At 33.7% G+C, this 22,550-nt stretch overlaps 1 protein-coding gene across 2 annotated transcripts in view; it reads right to left on the bottom strand.

Moving 5' to 3' along the window:
• Positions 1–22,550, bottom strand: part of LOC145662226 (solute carrier family 13 member 2-like) — a 112,747-nt gene that overhangs the window by 16,259 nt on the left and 73,938 nt on the right. Inside the window, exons 8-9 of one of the 2 annotated variants that reach the window (XM_081727568.1) lie at positions 16,802–16,899; positions 5,693–5,772 (exon numbers count right to left, since the gene is read on the bottom strand). In XM_081727568.1, the coding sequence (XP_081583694.1) occupies positions 5,693–5,772; positions 16,802–16,899 (178 nt within the window). Of the gene's footprint in view, positions 1–5,688; positions 5,773–16,801; positions 16,900–22,550 lie in introns of both variants that reach the window. The other variant, XM_081727567.1, reaches the window with a different exon arrangement.

The raw sequence follows: 22,550 nt of genomic DNA, 5'->3' as shown, positions 1-22,550 counted from the left end.
AATATACGACGTCTTATATACTGTAGGTGCACTACGCAACCAGTTACTAGAGAACAAACCCCGAAGTAGGACTGCTATCAAAACGAGACAATACGAGACTATTTACAGTATTAGTCTCCTTTCAACCGACAAATAGCGGTCTCAGTCTCGTCTCGATAGTTCCGAAATAAATTATTTGAAATTATTCCACACTAAATTCGACAGTAGATAAATAAAATACACCTCCAATAGTTCTCCTTATTGCTTCAGAATATATAATGGATGCACCATTTTCTACTAGATAAAGTATGAATTAGCAATTCATATACAACATTCAAAAATACATATGTCTGTTTCCATTAAATATACTCATTGTTTCTTAAATTATTTATTTACTAATTGAAATACCCGGCGTTGCAAGGGAAGAATAGGTTTATATTTCAAAGATATATTTGAGATTAGTTTTCCCAGTAGAATACATATTTGAATCGGAATGAAATAGTACGAATCCATTTCCAGCAGGAGCAAATGAATTAACTTGCCGCTAACGAAGAATAAAAACTTGGGCTTTTATGGTATCGGGAGTGTCATTATTCACTTCAGCGACCCCGAAAACTATTGAATAGACACTCATATCTTTCAATTAGGAATTTTTAGGACCTCGAAAGCTATGGATTTAACATTAATATCGTTTATTTTCGATTATATTTACATGTCCCTGTGTCTTCCATGATACAGCTAGAGGTGATATGGGTTTCGATTCCCGGCAGGAGTCGTGTAGTTCGGGTTCCACGTTACGTCGTAGATTCATATCTTGTATAGAGTCACAGCTGAAAGACACGCTGAACTCTATATCACCTCACCTCGTGAGATATTCTATTTTTGCATAATTTCTAAACCACTTCTCTTTCTTTGAATCTCCTCCTTCCTCTTAGGACACGCATAGGTTCAAACCGAATCTTTCTTCACGGTTGGAGGATGCAATGCTACTGTACCATACGCGTACAACCCTTATGAGTTGCGCAGTTTGAGTAGCACGCACGAATAAACCACGCTTACGTTTATTATATATAATTAATAAAATCTCATATTAGGACTAACTTCGCACACTAAACTTTTAACAATGCGACTTTTTAAATTCTGTTCATCATCTTTATTACTATTATTATTATTATTATTATTATTATTATTATTATTATTATTATTATTGCAATAGCTATATGAAGCCATTATCTAGGCCAATTTCGTTAATACACACCATTCAGCAATCGGTAGTTGTAGAAATCAGTCTTTTGCAACAGCAATTGTTAGCTCAATCGGTAGAGCGCAGACTTATGGATTCAAGGGTTACGAGTTCGAATCTAGCCTAAGTCAAAAGATTTTTTTCTGATATAATTCTTGAGATTGAAATGTTTCTCTCTTCATCTTTATCTCGTAATTCTGAATAGAGATGTTTGGATGTGAAAGAAAAAAGTATACTACGATGTAAGAAAAGAAAGATAAATTACATGATACCTTCTGCAATTTTTAACTATATTTTCACTCATCTAGGACGTTTCTAAAAAGTTCAGACTTCTAGACCTACTTTTCGCTCTCTTACGTGTCCTTTAACTAATTTCTACAATTACTTATTGAGTCTAATTTACTTATAATTACTTATTGAGTAATTATACATATATTACAGATGTCTTATCTCTCTCTCTTTTCTCTACATCATGTCTTGAGATGAGTGTTTTGACAATAGGTTACAGACACGATTTTACAAAATAATTCGATCTGTGATATCAGTGATACATATTGTGGTGTTTAACTTAACATATAAAGCAATAAATAGAAAAACTGAGAATACGAATCTTTTCGTGCACTGATGCTTCAAATCTTTGTCTTTACTCCCTATACCTATGTTAATTCCCTAGTCAAAATAAAAACTCTTCAAAATTAATAAAAAATTCTTATACAACCATCCCTTCCTTGGAGTACTGCGCGGTCACATACCCGTCACTGCGATGTAAAGGCACTTATGGCGACGAGGATACATTAATGAGAATCTTGAAACATTTTACATAGAATAGAAATTATCTTCACTAATAAGTTACGTCTATATTCAACTTCTGTTCTGGTTCAATATATTTAAAATCTGAAGAATTGTACATTTTCCTGTCCAATTTAAGAAACAAGTTTGCAATTGCAATAACTTTTCTTTATTTCTGGCGGAGTAATAGTAAACCTACGAGTTTTCATAAATTGTGTAAACTATTCTCTATTCACGTATAATAGTCCAAGTTGAAATACATAGGTACAGGGGACTTATATTGTTGATGATTATATTCTTGATTGAGATACTATATGCTAATTTGAATGCCAGTTTAGGTAAATAAATATGTGATACAATCATGCATATGATATTTAGTGAAATCCATGTACTATGTTTGGGTGAGGTGATAACAATATTGATTGACTTGGAGAATTTTCCCTTCTGGAGAATTTTCTGGAGCTTTGAAAAGAGGTTAGCTGAAAGAAACCTTTCTAGGTTCTCTGCAGACTAATATATGTCGAGAGTCAATAGGAAGACTAAATCGAGATTTCTCTGAACAGGACATGACTATTACTCCTTGGCTCATACGTTATGTTCCCTGCACCAATTCAAAGACTGTTCTTTGCAGTGAGACGAATGGCGTCTTGCTATTCGTCAGGTATGTAGATGTCCCTCACCTAACCGTCTGTACACAGCAAACCTTGAAATGGTGTCACTTTAACAGCTGTAAAATCACTATCGAGGTCTAAGGCAATGCTGTGACTGTTGCGCCTAGCTGTTAGGTGTAATAAACGGTACTTCTGGGCAGTGGTACTCCTTCGACGGCCTCCGATAAACATTTACATCATCTTGAAGTCGTTGCCAGACCCATGAAAAAACACTGTGGGACATTGCGTTCATACGCACTTCTAATTGGGTCTGACCACTCTCCATACATGAAACCATCAACATGATATTTCTACGGCATTCTCCTATACGTGCATGGCGATAAGGTCAACAATACAGCTGCGAGAACACTGTGTAACTTGGGATACAATTATGGCGTGTTGAAATAGCGTTCATTTCAACGAGTGTATTCAGCACCACAAAGCGGTAATATCAGGAATCACGTATGGCAAACAGTCAAGGACTCGTCCTGAAATAAACTCAATGCATTTACAACTGTTTTCAACAAGAGTTTGCATACATTATTCTTAAGTTCTCACGTGAATCTAGCATGATAAGGCTTACTCAAGATATCGAATCAGATTGTGTTTTATAAAGGATTACGAACTATTGGTTCATTAAGTTTTATTCTTACAAAATAAAAATAACTTACGTTGTGAGAAGTAAAGAACTTCTGTATTGATATTCACTGATCAAAACACAAATTTGGATAGAACTGACGTAATCATTGAATTTCTTGTTCTCTCTCAAAAAATATTTGAGATTTTTTTTTTTATTTGTGTATTAAATGCTCGAGTATTTTATTGTATTTTTTTCTCATACATTTAGCACTGCATTACAATGTATCTGAAGTGGATACGTCATTTATATATAAACACAAAAGTTAATATATATGAATTACACACTATAGTCCGCGTCACCCGAATTCGCGTGTAGCATCAGCTAATAAGCTAGCAATGCCCTGTTACTAAACCTTCAGGGAGGAATCTAATCATTCATAACTGGTTTTGTTCGTATTTGTGGACAGTTATGAATGATTAGGTTCCTCTCTGAAGGTTTAGTAACAGTGCACTGTGAGCTTATTGGCTGATGCCACACGCCAATTCGGGGACGCGGACTATAGGTTAATAACTATGCCTTACATTTTGCATCATATTATACTTTACATTTTGCATGATCTCATTATTAAAAATAAAGTAAGTAATTATTACTTGCAGTGTATGTAGATCTCCTTGCACTTATATCTAGTACTAAAAACAAGTAATAACACTGATTTACTGTAGATCATGTAAAAATTTTAATGTACTTAGAGATTCATGAATTCTTCTACCGAGTATAAGCAATGTTATAATAAATATTTTTGGATTGATTAATTGATTTTGAGTTTTACGTCCCGTTCAGCAGCGAGGCTATATGAGACGTGGACCTACTGATTAACGTGGAATCCGAACCACATGAGCTCCCGCCGGGAATCGAACCCGGGTCTCCCGCGCCATAAATATTTTTGGAGTTCTTTTTTAAATTTAGCAACAGAGTCCTGAGTCTGTGTCTTTAGGAACTTTATTGTAAAGCATGATTACCCACGTAGTTACACTCTTTTTCCATATAATGCAGTTCTATGTTCTACAATAGAAAAGTTTTGTTTGTTTCTTGTATCATGGTCATGATGATGTTCTACTCACGTAAGGACACCTCCCAGGTGTGTCTACAAATATCAGTAAATTTAAAGTATACACACAGGATACTGGAAGTTTTTTTTTTTAAATATTTGTTTAGCTATTGCCATCATATCGTTACAACAATAAATGTTTAACCTAAAATAAACTTTTATATTTTCATTACAAATAGTTATTGACATCCTAAATTTTGGACGGTCTCACATCATGCAATCTGTCAAATAGTCCTGAGAGTCTCTCGACAGGAAAATAATAATTTATTTCAGTCTCGTGAGTAAAATCTTAAATGTCCAAAATTCGGAACTAGAACAATCGATACATTTATCAACTACATAATCAGTGCTCGGATAGGAACACGACTTTAGGACAGCGATTACAGTCAACAAACAACTTGGTTACAATATTCTCTTCTAATTAACTGCTTTGTATACGTAAACATACACAATCGAGCATAATTTTAAATCTATTTTTGACCCTCAGTATATTTTACTATAACAAGACTTCGCAGACATTTTTTAAAAATTAGAAAGTTTAAGTTCTAGTTTAGTTTATTTCATCCTTTCCGTACATAATGGTTATAGAAGGCCAAGTACACAGAACATGTCAGAAACATTAGGATATATAATTATTCCTTGACACTTAATGTGTAGGAAACTTCCACAGCAAAATCGAACACTACAGTGTACGGGAATTGAATCTTTGGAAACCATATTGAAGGGGAGGGATAATTTCGTGGGAAGCAGAAAACTTGTTTAATCGTGATAGTGCAACATATTCGAAAAGTTTTGAAAATACAGAAACGACAGATAATGGTCGATATTTTTTATATCATCAGTAATACCCATTTTATGAAAAGTATAGCTTTCGCCATTTTTAGATTATCAGGTAAGATGCCAGTTTCAAACGAATAATTGGAAATATTAAACAATGGCTTCGAAATAAGTTGAATATAGTGTTCAATAACAGTCAACAGAATTTCATTTATACTGTAATGGCAATAATCGCAAATTGTACAATTATTTAAACTGCTTTCGAATAAATTAATCGTGTTTCTGAGTGACTAGATCTGAATAATTCTAACAACAACTTTATAATTTTGTGTGTCTTGGTTTCTCAATTTTTTATATTCAAGTATTCCTTGTTCTACAGATTCATTAAAGAAATTTTAAGAATATAACAATGCCGTCATTAGAACACCACGAGTTTAGTTCTACAATTCGTTTTTTCTTTGTTTCTACGAAACTACAGTTCACAAGTGACTACTGTAAATTCATTTGAGGTTCATAAATGTAGTAATGTTTGATATTTACTAAAACAAATTCATCAACTCACCTACCAGTAGAATTGCTCCCCATGGCATTTTCTTTTCCAATAATTTCCAATTAAGTAAAGCTGGAGTTGGTCCACGAGGTGTTCCTGCGATAAATCAATATGTTTCTTGGTATATTTCTGAACAATATAATTAGTTCTATATTTTATTACAAAAATTTAACCTACATTTGCAGAAACAAATTATGACAAACTTATTTTTCTAAGTGATTTGAAAATCTTGATAATACATCATTTACAGGTATTTTTCTACTCTTTAACTGAAATAATTCAGCCGATTTTATTTATTTAACCATTTTCCAAATGCCAGTTGACGAGGCTAATTTACGACGGAATCCTTAGCAATTAATGGCAATAAAACTGCTGAAAGCTAAGAAATAAAATCAAAGAACTAACTTCGATAGTTCTATATATAGGGAATATTGTACAGAATGTGCATACAAGAACGGCACAGTTTCAAAAGTAAATAACAGATCTATTTCTCTCTTCATACGAAAGCAATTTACACCATCAACAGCAGAAACTTTCTTACGGGCTACTAACAGTCAGCTTCTCATGCTTACTGCAGGGACAATTTCGAAGATAATACTTTGTATGTGCTTCATTTTAAATATCCAGAACTCGTTACTCCCGCATTGTAACCAAATTCAAAGCAAGACGCACAACACAAACGTATCAGGCCCTTCCGATCTTCGAAAATTGATGTTTCTGTAAAAGCAAATAGACCTCGTCAACCTCGTGTATCGATGTCATCTTTGCAAGTGTGTAAAACATTTAACAAAGTTCCCATAAGTCAGTGGCCACAGCAAGCAAGTAAATATCAAAAATTACGGTGAGGAAGGTGCATGAGCCTGCAGCTACCTAACAAGAAAACAACTACGTTCTTCCATAGCTCATCCACCAGCCGACCGGTTAAGATAGGATTTCAGACTTCCTTCATTCTCACCAAAAGTATGCTTGAAATATACACCGGACAGGCTTCCTGCCTATTGTTTTGAGGGGCACCAGAAATTAATAAACAAATGTCAGCTCCTTTTTGTTAGCATACATGCGTTCTATTCTCGTAAGGAGCTCATATGCCTCCGATCCCACGTTAAGCTATGGTTTACGCCTCATATAAATTAGATTGTGAAAAAAGAACGTTAAAAGTCAATTCAAAGCAAGTACATAAATAAAGTCAAAGGTAAGTAGTATATAAAATGGAAACAAATAAATTAAGTATACAAGGAAGTAAGTATAGATCTTTGTATTTCTCTCAATGCTTTCGCTACTTTTCCAGGACTAACCTAATGTTCTAAGTCTGTGTAAATTAACGAATAGTAATAAACTATTTTAATCCATATTTTTAAAGTTTACAGTAAATAATTGCTTTAGAAAGCTATTAAAAATATTATTTTCCTCATGTTGGTGAAACTATGAAATTTTCGATAAAAATAATTTATTATCTTTTAAATATAAAAGTAATGGACAAAGAATAATATTACAATCACAAATAATTAATTTACCGAATTGTTATTGAACAAGTAGGAAAGTCTAGAAATTCGCTGCATGAATTGATGGAACTAATGGAATGTTTTGTGTGGTATTTCTTTATATACTCATGAGCAACTGAATTAGGGTGTAATCCTTGGAAAAAGAATGCTTAAGTGTCAAACTCAGTTACTCCTGGTAACCTTAAAATTGGGATCTGGCCCGGAAGAGTAGTAGTTACTTCATATCTCGGTCAAGGTAATCTCTGTTCAGGAACGTTGTACGTTAAAAAGAAAGAAAAAATCAAAGAATACCCTCAATACTCGTAATATGTATTGTAGATGTAATATATATCGTAAAGATTGTAGATTTATCGTCATAAATCTAGAGAGGATAAAATTCTCTTCTCTTCGAATTGGTAAATGTCATACATACACGATGTAGGAAACGCATGAAATGTCAACAATTATATAAAATAATTTACCTAGATACTGAATAGTTATTGTTTATATTCAGAAAACTATATACGAAAATATAACATGAACACTTGCATGCACTAAGCACGATATTACGATTATGGATGATTAAAATACTTAAAATTTATCACTATTATCTATTCTGACACTTCGAATCAATTAAATATACTGATATTTACTTCACAAGTGGGAGGGAGTACAATTTAAGGGATCGGTGACGTAGGGGGAATTGGTCATTCCTTGCCATGATGATTCTACTAGTCCTCCAAGCGGCTTGAAGATGGTTGGTTGAACTACCACAATTGAACTGTTTGTAACAGCTTGACAGAAATCTCTCAGCCAGCGAAGAACACAGGAAACAATTCAACTTTCTCTCTTAATGGAAAATCATTAACCAGAGCGTTTTCTCTACATTATCTCTATCAAATATAAAACTTCGAACATTATTGCACTACATTCAAATGAAGAACGACCTAACTAAGCTTCTATATCGATGAATTATACGGATACCCTGTCCATGAGAAATACAAAGTTTCTCAGCGTTTAGTTTGGGCATTATCAGTAAAACATGAAAATTCTTAAGCCTCCTTAAGATGTTACTAGTAGACAAATGAAAATCTATATGAAAGTGTATGACAATTGCCTTTAGACTGATATGCTTAGTTCGAGTCACTACGCGCTTTTACCTTCTTGAGAATATGTCCAATAGGTATTTCTCACGATCCACAATCTTCTATAAATATTTCCAACTGACTTCAATGGAAAATGTGAGAAGTTGAAGACAGTTCAGAAAACAATAATAAATTGGTAATTTTGATTGTGTTATTGTTGGTTTGGCTTTCTGCCTAGTTACGTTCTGAAATTCACAAAACACTTGTGTTCCCAAGCTATGTGTGTTATCAAAAGTTCGTTGACGACAAAACGTCTGGAGAGGCAGCCGGCTGGTTTCCATGAATAAAAAGTATATTGTTCAGTGCAAAAAGAAAAAAAAAATGATTTCAGAATGTTTTTATCATCTGCGTTTCTCAAATAAAATTAGAAATGTTACGAACAAATAAATGCTGGTTAAAAATATATTGTACACCCGGGTAAAAATCATGGAACGGTGGAATGGTCACAACTGGCACTCGACATAGAATAATTTGCTAGTAGCATGCTTAAGCAACAAATAAAACACAGTTCTGACCAGAGCAGAATGAAATATATTAAAAACTATACTTACAATGTTACAGTTTCAAGGACCTAACGTCCTCTTCATCAGACACAAACACTCCACTAACACTCCCGGTTAAGACTGAAAGCGTTTCTACTTTCTTCTATCCTAGCCGCATGACCTGCCCACCTAAGCCTCATAGACTTTATGACCCTAACAATGTTCAGCGAAACCGTATAAAATATGTAGTTTCTCGTTATGAAGTTTCCGCCATTCCATATTCCCGTTCCTCTTGGGTTTGAATATTCGTCTCAGAATCTTCTCAGTCTATGTTCTCTTAGAATAAGCGACCATGTTTTGCAACCATACAGAACAACAGGCATGATTATCGTTTTATATAATTTAAGCTTCACATTCCTTGACAGAATTCGCGACAACAAGAGATTTTGATCTGAGTAATAACACGAATTCGCTGCTTTTGTCGACATTTAATTTCTTCGTGAATATGATTTTCGTTTGTTAATATTGATCCTAAATATTTGAAAGTATCCACTTTATCAAAAAGTATTATTTAATATTTTAACGCATCTATTATTTGCTGTATTACGGTCCAGACGTACTTCTATGTATTTAGTTTTCTCTGCATTTACTAAGAATATTAATAAAAAAAAAGTTTTGAAATAACTCTGAATAAATGATAATACACCCATGATTTTATATGAGATTATAAAAGTTTGTGTGTCCACAATTCGGACACTTTTCATTTTGTTTAATTCTATATATATTAATCCAAATCCAAATATATACGTGAATATATACGTAAACACCTACCGAAATTTACGTAACGAAATACAAATATTAAAATATTGACCCCTTTACTCACGCATTCTAATGCATATTGAACCTGTAAAATTATTTTATGCATGAGGATTTGAGAAAATTACGGGAAATTTATGTGTAAATAGGAACAGCAAATCTGCATATTAAAATAAGATCTTTTTCGAAAAAATTAGAGATCTGGAAAACACCCACAAAACTTTTATCATGAAAGTATTTACAGTTAATAAATTCCGTTTTTCAACACATGGACGAAACCACATTCCAAACTTCCTATGTAGTTCGTATTAGTTACGAGTTATATTTATAATCTCCTATACTTTTCAAATGTCCCATGTATATAGGCTAATGTACTAAATGAAAATATAAATTAGTTGTTACTGAACATATTGCTAAAATACATTTCGACCTATTAAAAGTTAGTTTCAATAATAGTCGTCGGACATTATAATCCTGAAAAAGGTTTAAATCAATATTAAACATACTTGAAGCTATTAAGATATTTGGCATTATGCTGCTTCTCCTTTTACAATACTAGTAATCTTGAAGTTCAATACATAGTATAGACATCTGAAAAAAATACTAGAAGCATAATGGATAGACACTGTCCTCATAAATATTTCAATAATTGCTTATTAAATGAAGTTTCATATAGTCGTTGTGCTAAAAATACTAACTTCCTTTAGTAACTTCGGCCCATCTTCGCAAAATTGAGTCGTCCTGACGCAATAGAACACTACTGATGTATCTAAAATGCGTGCTCTAAGTCTAAAATTGTTTATTACACAAAATACATAATCTAATATTCATAATCTTATGACTATAAGAAAATGTACTAATAGTATCTCTTATTTCTTCATTCGAAGTTCATGAGTGGACTGTAACAAAAATACATAAATGAAATATCCTTCGTAGCAATAAATGCTTTTATGTATTCGTAAATATGACGTCATGGCTGAAATAAAATACACTTTAAATCTTCAATATATCAAAACTACAAATGCTGAGAAATATTTCATCGAGTTTCCTGTGTGTGGCTGGAAATATGATGATATTAGTTAATAAATTTCAAATTAAGGTCGTAAAATGTAACTGTTTGCAACTGTTCTAACTTACTTGAAACAGTTTGTTGTCAGGATGTTGTAACATTCTTCTGACTAAGCTAAAATAAAATCGTTACCAAAAGTTTAAATGCATGTAATTTTGCTATGAATTTCTGAAATAAATTTTAAATACACGAAACAGATTCATAATTCTAACACATTTCTCATTCAAATATAATAAACGTACTTTCTTCTTCTCTTCTAATGCTAAAACAAAACACTATTATGATTTTGGTCTTGCTTTACAAAACATTTCTTATTAAATTTCTTGAAAACTTATCTCTTCCATGTTATATATGAATTCTTAAAATTTGTAAGAAAAGATATATAGATAGGTACAAGCAGCTTCCGGTTGAACTCAGATATTCATTTGCATAATACAAGTCAGGCGTCGGATCTTCATGTAGAGTCTTCACGTTTAAAAGTGCATAAGAATAGTACATATGCTATGGCAGTGAATATTTATAACAAGCTTCCTTCTACTTTTAAAAACAAAACATCCGTTTCGATAAAGCAGTCAAGTACTACCTACTCGAGCACTGCTTTTATTGTGTAGAAGTATCTAGCAAATCCATAATCAGTTATATCAAAAAATGTCTGTAGTTAATAAGGTTTGAAGTATATATATTTTTTACATATGTATAATGTGAGGGTTTATTAACTGTTATTTTGCTTTTATATCGTTATATGTAAATTAGAATAAGCAAAAAATGCACCTCTTTAACTTAAAGTGACACTATTTGTAATATTGTATATAAGATTTAAATTTATAAATATGTACACATTCAATGTTCTTATGACATGTCCAACTCATACGTTCACGTTGTGAACAATGTGTATGAAAAAGGATGAAAATAAATACAATACAATTGCCACATGATTGAATTCGTGTAATACTTTAATACTTAAAAATTCCTAATAAAATTTCTAAAAAATCAAAATTACATTAGCATAATGTAAATTATTACAATAACATAGGAGTAACTGTCTTTAAACTAAACAAATTTGTTTCGTTTATTGTGAGTAAAAAATTCTTAAAAAGCTACATATACATTACAGTATCTGCAAATAAAATAGGATATGTAAATATTTTTAATTTCTGGCAAATAAATCCTAAAAATTACAAATATTAATAGACATAATAAAAACATCAATGTACACACGATATTATAAAGTGCAACATACAGTCATGTCTAAAATGATTGTCGCATATCTATAACTGCCTTGTTGTGGGAATATAATTTGATCGCGATTTCGCAGGGTACTTTTAATACTGTTACTATGTGTATAATCAGGAACTATGTGAATGTGTATTTGTAGTAAATTTCATAGGAAAATAATTATAAATACGAAAATTAGAATGAGTAAAACAAAATATTGCTAAATGAACAAGAAGAAAGTTTTTCCGTTAAATTATTATTATTTATTGCTCTTTTGACATGAAATTTGCCACATACATGTCTTTGCCGATTACACATATACTAACATTATAAGAAATACCGGGCGAAATCGTTATCAAATTCTATTCCTACAACAACATATCTATAGACATGCGACAATCAATTTAGACATGAGTGTACCGAGACTTTCATTAGCTTGTTTTGTAAAATATGTTTTATAGTTAACAAAAAAAAGTCGTCTGTATAGAAAGTATTAGGTTTAAAGTGATGTGAAAGAAATATGAATATATATCTTCTTGAAATAATTTTTGTGCTTTCGATTTGAAGTTGTTTTCAATCAGAAAGTACAGACACGGATTATCTGAAAAATTGGTTGGTGAGCACAAGAATAGATATAATCCGTCTAAACTTACAGCAATTCAGCTACGTAGATTATGCCAGGATCTAACATCCTTGCTTACTGAGACGGCTGATACCTCCCAGTTTGTTCAATCCGATTCCACCCCATGCTGAATGATAAGGTCATAAGGACCACATTATGAAAAGAAAAGAAAATGTAATTTAAAAAATATACTCTTGAAGAATTCATGTGGAATACACAGAATTTGAGGAAAAATCAATCCAGCTGTAAAGAAATAATTTTACTTAGCACATAATAATAAATTTTCTTCGAAATTCCATCTGCTTCAACACACTGACTATTACGAAAAGTCGATGTGCGTATATGATTCCAAAACCATCTCTAAAATAAATAAAGCACTGACGTTAATATATATGACAAGTCTTAATGGAGAATCTTATTTATCATGTTCGGTAAGCTCATACTCTGAAATAAAAGTATCATATTGAGTTTCAACAACTAGAGTTCAAAATCTTCAAATCACTAAAGTAGAAAAATTATGATTTATGAACATAAAATACTGAAGTTTTATTTAATAAATTGAAAAGTTTTTTCTTAATTCCAAAAAACATTTCTCACTTGGTTATTTAAATTTCGTTTTAATATAATACATGAGAATTATTGAAAAAGTTCTAGAATTTTAAATTTCAATTTCGACATTGTTGATTGTAGACATCTCGATGATAAACTACAACGACGCGCCCGAAGAGAAAAGGAAAAAAATAGTAACGAATAATCAATGAAGTTTAACCTAACCTAATCAACTTAATGTAATGAAATTAATATCAAAGCTTAAACTAATTCTAACGCAGTACACATCCAGAACATGTCCATCAACCATACACTTATTCACGAAGAAAATATATCAAGTGTGCAATATACGTTAAAACTAATTACTTATAATACGTAATTGAATAATAATTACCTTTATGACATGATGATGTGAATTTATTATTCAGAAATTTGTAATTAAACTTCGGATGTTTCTTCCATATTCGTTTTACTTTATTTCATATTACTTCGTTATATTCAGATATAATTTAATACTTCTGTAACAATATAACTTTATGAAACTGATTATTGCATCTCATGCTTCATTTGAATTTTGATCTTTTGTTAAGTTTAGCGTCTCGGTAATGGCAGAGTTCGTCACGGTATCTGTCCATCGTACGATGGGAAAACACCCACCTTCATTTGTTTCGCACCCATTGAAGGATCCGAAGCTACGTTCTTTCCGGGATAATCGCTACGATACTCTCAAAATCTTTACCTGGGCTAATCGAGCTCTAGTTTGCGTTCTTTTCCAGAGAGAACTGGGATCTGCCTTATTTCATTACTTGAAATAGGACATTTAGTTTCATGACATTTGACCTCTTGAGATTTGCGATATTCTTAGGCTTATACTAAACACTAGATAAGTCCTTTATCTGTACGTTGGATTACACATAACTCAAATTATCTGTGCAGTTAGCTGTTGAATTTTCTGTTGCTCAAACAAATGTCACAGATAACCTTGGAAGAGGCCAAGAGTCACAGTGTTCAACTACCGAAGTTATTATTTTTAAATCTAATCTTCTCACAGAATTTATTGCTCTATCAGTCAAGTATCTGAAATAGGGCACCTAAGCTTCGTGACCTTTAACTTCTTGACATTGGTGACTTAATTGTTCGATTTAGACTATTCTTGGGTCGGTAGTTTAAGTGTATCTTGAATGACACTTTCTTTGGCTGAATTGAATTATTAAGAGAAGTTGCTGCAATGAGTACTGTCGCAACAAAAGTCAAGGTTGACTTGATAGAGATCAAAGATTACAGTTAACCATTTCTCATTACCATATAAGAAGCTATACAAATAAACCAATTTGTGTGGATATTTGCAAAAGTTTTATATCATATCAGAATTGAACATTAAAATCCCACAAGCAAAAGAAAGAAAGAAAAAAAAAAAACATTTTGACCTTTGACCCTGTAACTCATTAATCCTTGATTCCCCAACCTTCCTTCCTTCCTTCCTTCCTTTAGTATTTCACAGAACTTCGGACCTTTGTTTATATCAACTTTCACTTTCCTAGGCTTTACCATTTCTATGGAACACGAAAATGAAATTTATACACAAATTTTCGGAATATATGAGAGAGAGGTGGAAGCACATTTAAAAACATTTCATACAGACTGTGCCGTTCGAACAAATTCATACCACAGAATGCTGGAAGTTTCAAGGTCCCTGTACACCAACGAACATAAAGGACAAGTTTATGGCAATGTTTGTAAAGTGGATGCTACTACTAGTTTAAATGTTATCGGACAACACGATGAGTGCATGCAGTTGTGTGTGGATCACAGCTTGTATTTGTAAGCCAAGACGATGCCAGCGAACGCCTATTGTTCAATTAATCGAGTTCGAATGTGGCCAGGTGGCTGGGTTGCAGAAAGCCTATGGTCGCTCTCTAGCATTACCGCTCTTGACGAGTCAATAGTGTACACGATGGGAGATGGAGCCTTCTAGTGTCATTACGACACATCTGAACAGAAGTATTGTTCGGGACATTCTAACAAATAGGCCGGCAATTGCTAGCGCAATCAGTTACGGTAGTCCCCTATGTGAGGATATGAACACTAAACCAAACTATTGTTCAACATAGATCTAGGTTTCTGTGTGTTTTTTGTAAGACTACTTCTGACACCTACTCATCGCTGAGAAGTCTTTTGTGGCGTGGAGAAAGACTAAGAGAATTAATTAATGATTATGCTTTAGTGGGGACTTCAACAGCTAGGCTATTTGAGAGATGAGAATAGAGGACGGTGGTATTCACAGTTGGCAGTAATTTGGTTCGCACAGTGACGGTCGCATGTGTTTCGTAGACGCGCAATCAGACGTGAGCAGGCAAATCCAGCGGGCCCTCACACTCTCTTGCAGGACCAACACCTGACATTCTGATTTGTGAGCTACACTGCCTCGCCTCCATTCAGGGGAACAGGGCCGGCGGTAGAAGTTTTGCCGCCCTGGGCGGTTCTTTCACATGCCGCCCTTTTATTGTTTTCTTTCTCAAATTTTGCCGCCCCTGTATTCTTTTCTTTTTTCAAATTTTGCCGCCCATCAGACTTGCCGCCCCGGGCGGTGGCACGGCTCGACCCCCCCTCGCGCCGGCCCTGCAGGGGAATATGATCTGTGCGTTGTTCGTGACGTCATTCTTGTCTTCTAATATTATGTAGAAGCTCTGTGGGACCCCATCTTGTAGCAGAATAACGCACGTCTTGATACGGCAAGTAAAACCAATACATGTTGTATTTACATGCACATTTAACTCTGGGTTACATAAGTTCTGCACATAAGCCCTATCAAACACGTGTGCATACCCAGACAGCAACGACCATCGTCCAGTTACATCAAAATCTACGGACATTGTTGGATACCATATCATCAGGATCTATATATACCCCTATCTACCGCCCGGGATGATAAGTGTTATTCGAGAGAGTTTTTGAATAACATGTCCGGGGTACTATTGGAATCACTATCACCTGCTATTACTTTCTTCTTTTTCTTTCCTTCCTTCTTTCTTTTCTTTTTCTTTTTTTCTTTTTTTTGTGTATTAAAACTCTCGGTCAGATCCGTAAATGCATACAGAGATTCTTAAATACATCTCAAATACAAATCTTTTCGATTTTCACGAAATCAATAGCATGCTTCGGAGAGACTTCTATTTTGAATATAAAATATTCTAATATACCGGGTGTATCGAAAGTTCGTGGCAATATGCCAACCAGTGGCGTATTTACGATTTTCTTTCGGGGGGGGCTTTGCTAACTTTCGGGGAGGGCTTTGCCTGAAAATGTGAAAATTCTGCAAGACATTTCATATACTTTACTATAGTAAGTAAGATTTCGGGGGGGGGCTTAAGCCCGGAAGCCCCCCCCTAAATACGCCACTGATGCCAACTCAGTTATTAGTAAACATACGAAGAAAATGGAAGTTGTTGGAAATAAATTATTTTAAATGTAAAATGGTAGGATTTTTGCAATCGCACAAGCCGCGTTTTTCACACTGGTAATGGTGTACTGAGGGCCCAATGGAATAGCTTACTGAATTGGTAACGTTGATTAACACACGGCACTTTAGCAATGCGCAGCCCAAATCGCATCATTTTAGATTGAAATTCTTCTTCCGACAACCTTCTTCATGATCTAGTTATCATATGGGTTCGGACTTTTGATACACCCTGTACTGTACACAAACTTTATGTTATTCATGATAAAGAGTCTTGTGGTGTACGTACCAGTTCTTTCGAAGTTTAAGAAATCGAGGTTGGCAGGAATAAAGAAAAGTAGAGAGACCATCAATATTGCTGTAGAGGCATCCTTTGGGGCAGTTATCCTGTACAAAAGAAATTCATCCAGTTAGTACCTTCTCATAACGTCACAGCTTCTTTTCTCTTACAACTTAGAGATGTTGACTGAGAATTTAAAATGCAAGTAAAGTGAAAAAGAAACAAACAATAAAAGCATTCGTTAACACTTTTAATCTGTGTGTCTGTAAAAACGTGCTAAAATTACCAGATATTATTTTTGAAAGATTTTAACGAAACTTATCTATAATCGAATACAAAAGTTAATTTAAATTGCCTTTAGCAGTGTTCAGTTCGATTCATGGGTGTCTCTGGCGAAGGGGAGGACGTGAGGGACACGTCCCCTCAATATTTTGAAGTACAAAATATTCAATATTTTATCCCAATTTAATTTATTTACTAACGCCAGAATAACATATAAATAATAAAAATTATATTTATTTGGAATATAATATTCAGGCTGTGAAACTATTATAACAGTTCTTGATATACCTCAGAGGGTCCGTGAAGGTAAGCAGAAAGGTAACAAATGGAATCGAAGATGATAAAGAGATTGGGCTAGTTAGTATGACTAAAATCACTTTCTTGGATGCCCCTCCCCCTTAAATTTCACATGCCAGAGACGCCAGTGGTTGGATTACTAGCTTTAATTATAGTAAGCTTCGTATGCGTTCCTCTCAATATACAGTTTTAATTTAAGCAGACCTGTTGTACACTGCATTGCAATTAATAGCCTGACATCCTTCAAATGATCAGTAGATCGGCTCAGACGTCACAAATGCAGTACGCGTGGCGACTGAAGAAAAGAACGGTCAGAGAAACCTCATGCAAGCGCTTGTAATTGAAATGAGTGGACAGCGAGAATTAACCCATGATCAAATAGGGATCATAATAGTTAGTACCTATTGTTTTTTGAACACTTCGTCAGCACAAAGTTTTGGTGGTCTCTGCTTCAAAACCAGAGTTCCTGGCTCAGAGTCGATGATTTAGGGGTAGATAGAAATTTTAAATTCTAGTTACCTTTTTAAATTTTGGCAAGGGTACTTTAGGACTAACTATCACCTTAAATTTTGGAAATTGCTAAAAACAAAGTTTGGTATGGCAGTATAGGACCAAAGAATGTATCTCTTAAGTTTGTTTGGTCCATCTCATTCCCTTTCATTAGGGAAAAAATGTAAATTTCGAAGGTTTCTCACTTTAATTATGCTCTTTGATATAGTTATGATTGAATATAGGGGCTCGATTCATTTTATAGAACCTGGTACACTGATGCTCCTTTCTCAAAATTTGGGAGGGGTACATATGACCATCCTTTAAATTTGGGAAGTGTCAAAAAATAAAATTTGCTAAATTTGTTTCTAGAACTTGAATATATACTTTTATAAGCTTGATTGATCCTGTTTACCCTCTTTTATGGATAAAAAAAAAAAATATCAAGAATTCAAAATTTGGAGATTTTACCTATTATATTCTCTTTGACGATGCGTTACTACATTTTGTGGTTATATAATTTAGTAAAGGAGTTTATTCTCTTTCGTACGACATGAATACATTGATACATTCCTCTTAAATTTCGGGAAGTGTACATTGACCCACTCCTTTAAATTGAGAATTCTGAGAAAATAAATATTAGTAAATGTTCTCTAGAACTTGAATATCTAATTTTATAAATTAAATTGGTCCTGGTTGTCTTCTTTATGGGTAACAATTACCAAAAATAAATGTAATTCATATGTATTATCACGGAAAGGTTTGGACCTAATGTATGCTATTTGATTGCCTAATATGTTTATATGAGTGAGTACAGGGCTCCATTCACCTCAATAGGACTAAGGTATCATAGTGTAAACTTCTTAAATTTTGGAAGTGAACGTAGGATCATCTTTTAAATTTGGGAAATGTAAAAAAAAGTTAAAGTTTTACTTTAAGGACCAACTACAAACTTTACACTATGAACCTTAGGGTTTATAGGTGTGATTCATAATTTAAAGTAGAATCTGGTTGGTTGATATGTATTAACACACTGAATCTTAGGAACTGCACTTAAGGCTGCCATTGTATTAGATGTATGGGGAGCAAAAGTATCCAAGGTGCTGAAGGGATACATAACTCATGGGAAGACATTATCAGAACAGATGAATGGTGGATGGGAACCAAAGCCATGTTGGAGAGTACCGCAGAACATTAAAAGAGGATTGTAACAAACAACTGTAGAGCTAATGGAACAACTGTCTGGAGGATTCACTCAGCATCTGGAGCTCCACAAGCTCGACATCCAAGCTGGAGGTTACAATTTTAGAACTGTTTATTCACCACCGCCAACGTGGTAGCGTGAAGATAATGAACATAGGCTGAATCGCGTATAATTGGAAGAGAGAATCTGATTCGATGAGCCACTTTCAGTGATCAGGTTCATTCTAGCAGAGACTCTAAGAAACATGTGCTCAGGACTGACTACTTTCTACCATTGAACATATGCTGATGTGTATCGTGATTTCATGCAACTTCAGTTACCATTCAAAGAAATTACTGACCATCTCTAACAACTACATAGTCTTAAATTACATGTCAGGCGTGGTTGGAGGAACATCAGGATAAATTTTGCATATTCTGTGGTCTATTCAATCCCCAAACTTATTACTGAACATCTATGGTAAGTTTTAGAAAAGTGAATCCGTTGCAGATTTGCTTCTCAACCATTGCTGGTTAATCTGGCTGCATAAGATAGGTAAGAAACAGGTAAGCCAGCTACTGGCAAAGTATATCCAGAACAAGAAGAAAATATGCCATGCTATTCCAGCAACATGGAAAGTTCCAACAAATCACAACAGTCTTTGTTTAGCGAGTAATAGTGTAGAAGATGAACCAAAAGCTAGCAATATTGTAAGTACAAACAGGAAAACAAGCATTAGCACACCGGCTAGGTCATGTAACAGTAAGTTTTCGCAAAAGTCAATCGACGAAACGATCTGTTCTGGAGTAGTAAATGGAAGACAAAATTATGCCATACTATCTAACGAAGAAGATATCAGTGTAGAATCGAATATTGCAAATAGGGGTGCTTCAAATGACATTGTTTCTCCTCAAGAAATTACATCACATCAGGACAATATACATAGGAAATCAAAAAGACAAAGAAAGCCTCCAACACATCGTCTGGATTATTTTTTATGGTAGGATCATCAACCCAAAACAAAGACATCCGTAAAGAAAATTCCAGTTTTGATAAACGTCTAATTGACAATAAATTAAATCTACGGTCTAGTAAGAGTGATACTGTTGGAGTGCAGACATGTTATCAAAGTATACAGTCTGACAACTTAGGTTACAAATATAATAGCAATAATATAGTCATTTTTCATCAAAATGTACAAGGATTTACGTTTCATAAAAAGAGCATGTTAGAAGAACTACTTTTGGACAGACTGTTAGGAGTACATTTAATTTGTATAACAGAGCACTGGTTACAATCAGGCTGCTTAGAATACCTAGGCATTCCTCAATTTGAGCTAAGAGCACAATACTGCAGACATAATAGATATAGAGGAGGGGCTTGTATATATGCAAAAATGGACCTAAAAACGAGAGAATGTACTAGGTTTAAATATTTAAATGTAGAAAAACACTTTGAAAGTTGTGCATTAGAAATTGTAGATTATAACTTTGTAATTGTATGTGTATACAGAACTCCTGACAGTGATATAGAAATCTTTATAAATAAGATGGACACCATACTAAATTATTTTATAAAAATCAAGAAGACTGTCGTAATTGTTAGGGATATCAACATAGATTTTTTACAGCCGATAAAACACGAGGTGGAACTTCTTCTAGATTCATTTAATATGGAGGCAGTTGTTAAAGTTCCCACACGAATCACAAAATGCTCCAAAAGTGCAATTGACCAGTTCATAGTGAGCAAACATCTTAACTACAACACAGTAGACGTCTTCAACGGTGGTTTTTCAGACCACCTTGCCCAAGTACTCGATATACATGTAACTCCCAATAAAAGTTTTTGTAAGACAAGAACAAGTAATGTAACGTACAAAAGAAAATTTAATGATGAAAATATACAATATTTTAATCACCTCCTCAGGGAAGAAAATTGGAACGAGCTTTACTTGTATAACCAGGTCAATGAAGCTTTCAGTTACTTCATTGACACCATAACATTCTATTTCAATCTAGCATTCCCTGTTGTAAAATGTGTAACTTCGAGAAAACAATCAAAACCCTGGGTAACACAAGGGATCAGAATAGCAAGTAAAAAAAATGAGACTTCTTAACAAGGCTAAAACACAAGGAAATCTATCACCATATACAGAGACATATTACAAAAGATATAATAACATATATAAAGGAGTTCTGAAAGCAGCAAAACAGTTACACAATGACAAAATCATTAAAAAATCCGATAATAAGTCGAAGGCGTTGTGGAAACTAGTGCAAAGCGAGTTAAGTGTAAACACTCGTAATGATGACTAATTTAGAGGTAATTAAAAACGGCAACGTAATTAAAGATCCTCGTACAATAGCTGACCTATTTAATAATTATTACAACTTATCAAAAACGTACAATAGTGAGCTAGCAATGCCCACGAAAATATTCTCAAAAACTTGCAACAATCTATCTGCATCCAGTTACAAATGCAGAAATAATAAAAGTGGTGAAGAAGATGAAAAGTAAATGGTCAGCTGGCGTAGATGGTATACCGCCAAGTATTGTAAAGGAAAGCATTAAATATATTGCTGACTCCCTGTGTTTCCTCATAAATATGACGTTCTTAAGTGGAGAATTCCCTAGTATATTAAAAATTGCAAAAGTAAAACCAATTTATAAAAAAGGCGACAAATCAGAGCTTGAAAATTATAGGCCTATTTCACTTTTCTCAACTTTTTCAAAAATTTTAGAAACCATAATGAGTATCCGGCTATCGTCCTTTTTACTTAAACATGATCTAATAACACACGAGCAACATGGCTTCCTAAAAGGGAAATCAACAGAAACAGCAATATATAATTTTGTAGAAATTGTACATAAAAGTTTAGATAGTAAGGAGAAATGTATAGGTGTTTTCCTTGATCTTTCCAAAGCATTTGACTTAGCGTCACATAGAATCTTCTTTCAAAGCTCCAAGATTATGGAATAAGATGCATTGCGTCCAAATGGTTTAAATCGTATCTGGAAAATCGGCAGCAAGTAGTAGAAATTACATACAGTAACAAAGATACAAACCAAACTACATACTACATATCAGGAAAACAAGAAATATCATGTGGAGTGCCACAGGGATCCGTATTAGGTCCATTATTATTTTTGATATACATTAACGATCTACCATGTAATATTGCTCCAGCAGAACTATCCCTTTATGCAGACGATGCTAATATCATAGTAAAAGGGAACACAAATGAGGATGTTGAAGGTAATGCAAATGAAATCCTTCATAAACTATCTCAGTGGATTAAAGAAAATAAGCTTAAATTAAACATTGAAAAGACACAAGCAATCAATTTTCATCATATCCGCAACAAACATACGCAGCCTGTTAATATTTCAATTGAAAATAACGGAATAGACTATGTGAACTCCACTAAGTTCTCAGGAATCTGGATAGATAAAAATCTCTCCTGGGATGTACAAATAATTAAACTTGGTAAAAAATTAAATCAAATT

Source organism: Thermobia domestica, chromosome 10, assembly GCF_964235325.1.
Source record: "Thermobia domestica chromosome 10, izTheDome1.hap1.1, whole genome shotgun sequence".
NCBI classification, from domain to species: domain Eukaryota; kingdom Metazoa; phylum Arthropoda; class Insecta; order Zygentoma; family Lepismatidae; genus Thermobia; species Thermobia domestica.
The sequence above is the reverse complement of the archived record's forward strand: the minus strand, read 5'-3'. Positions and strand labels throughout refer to the sequence as shown.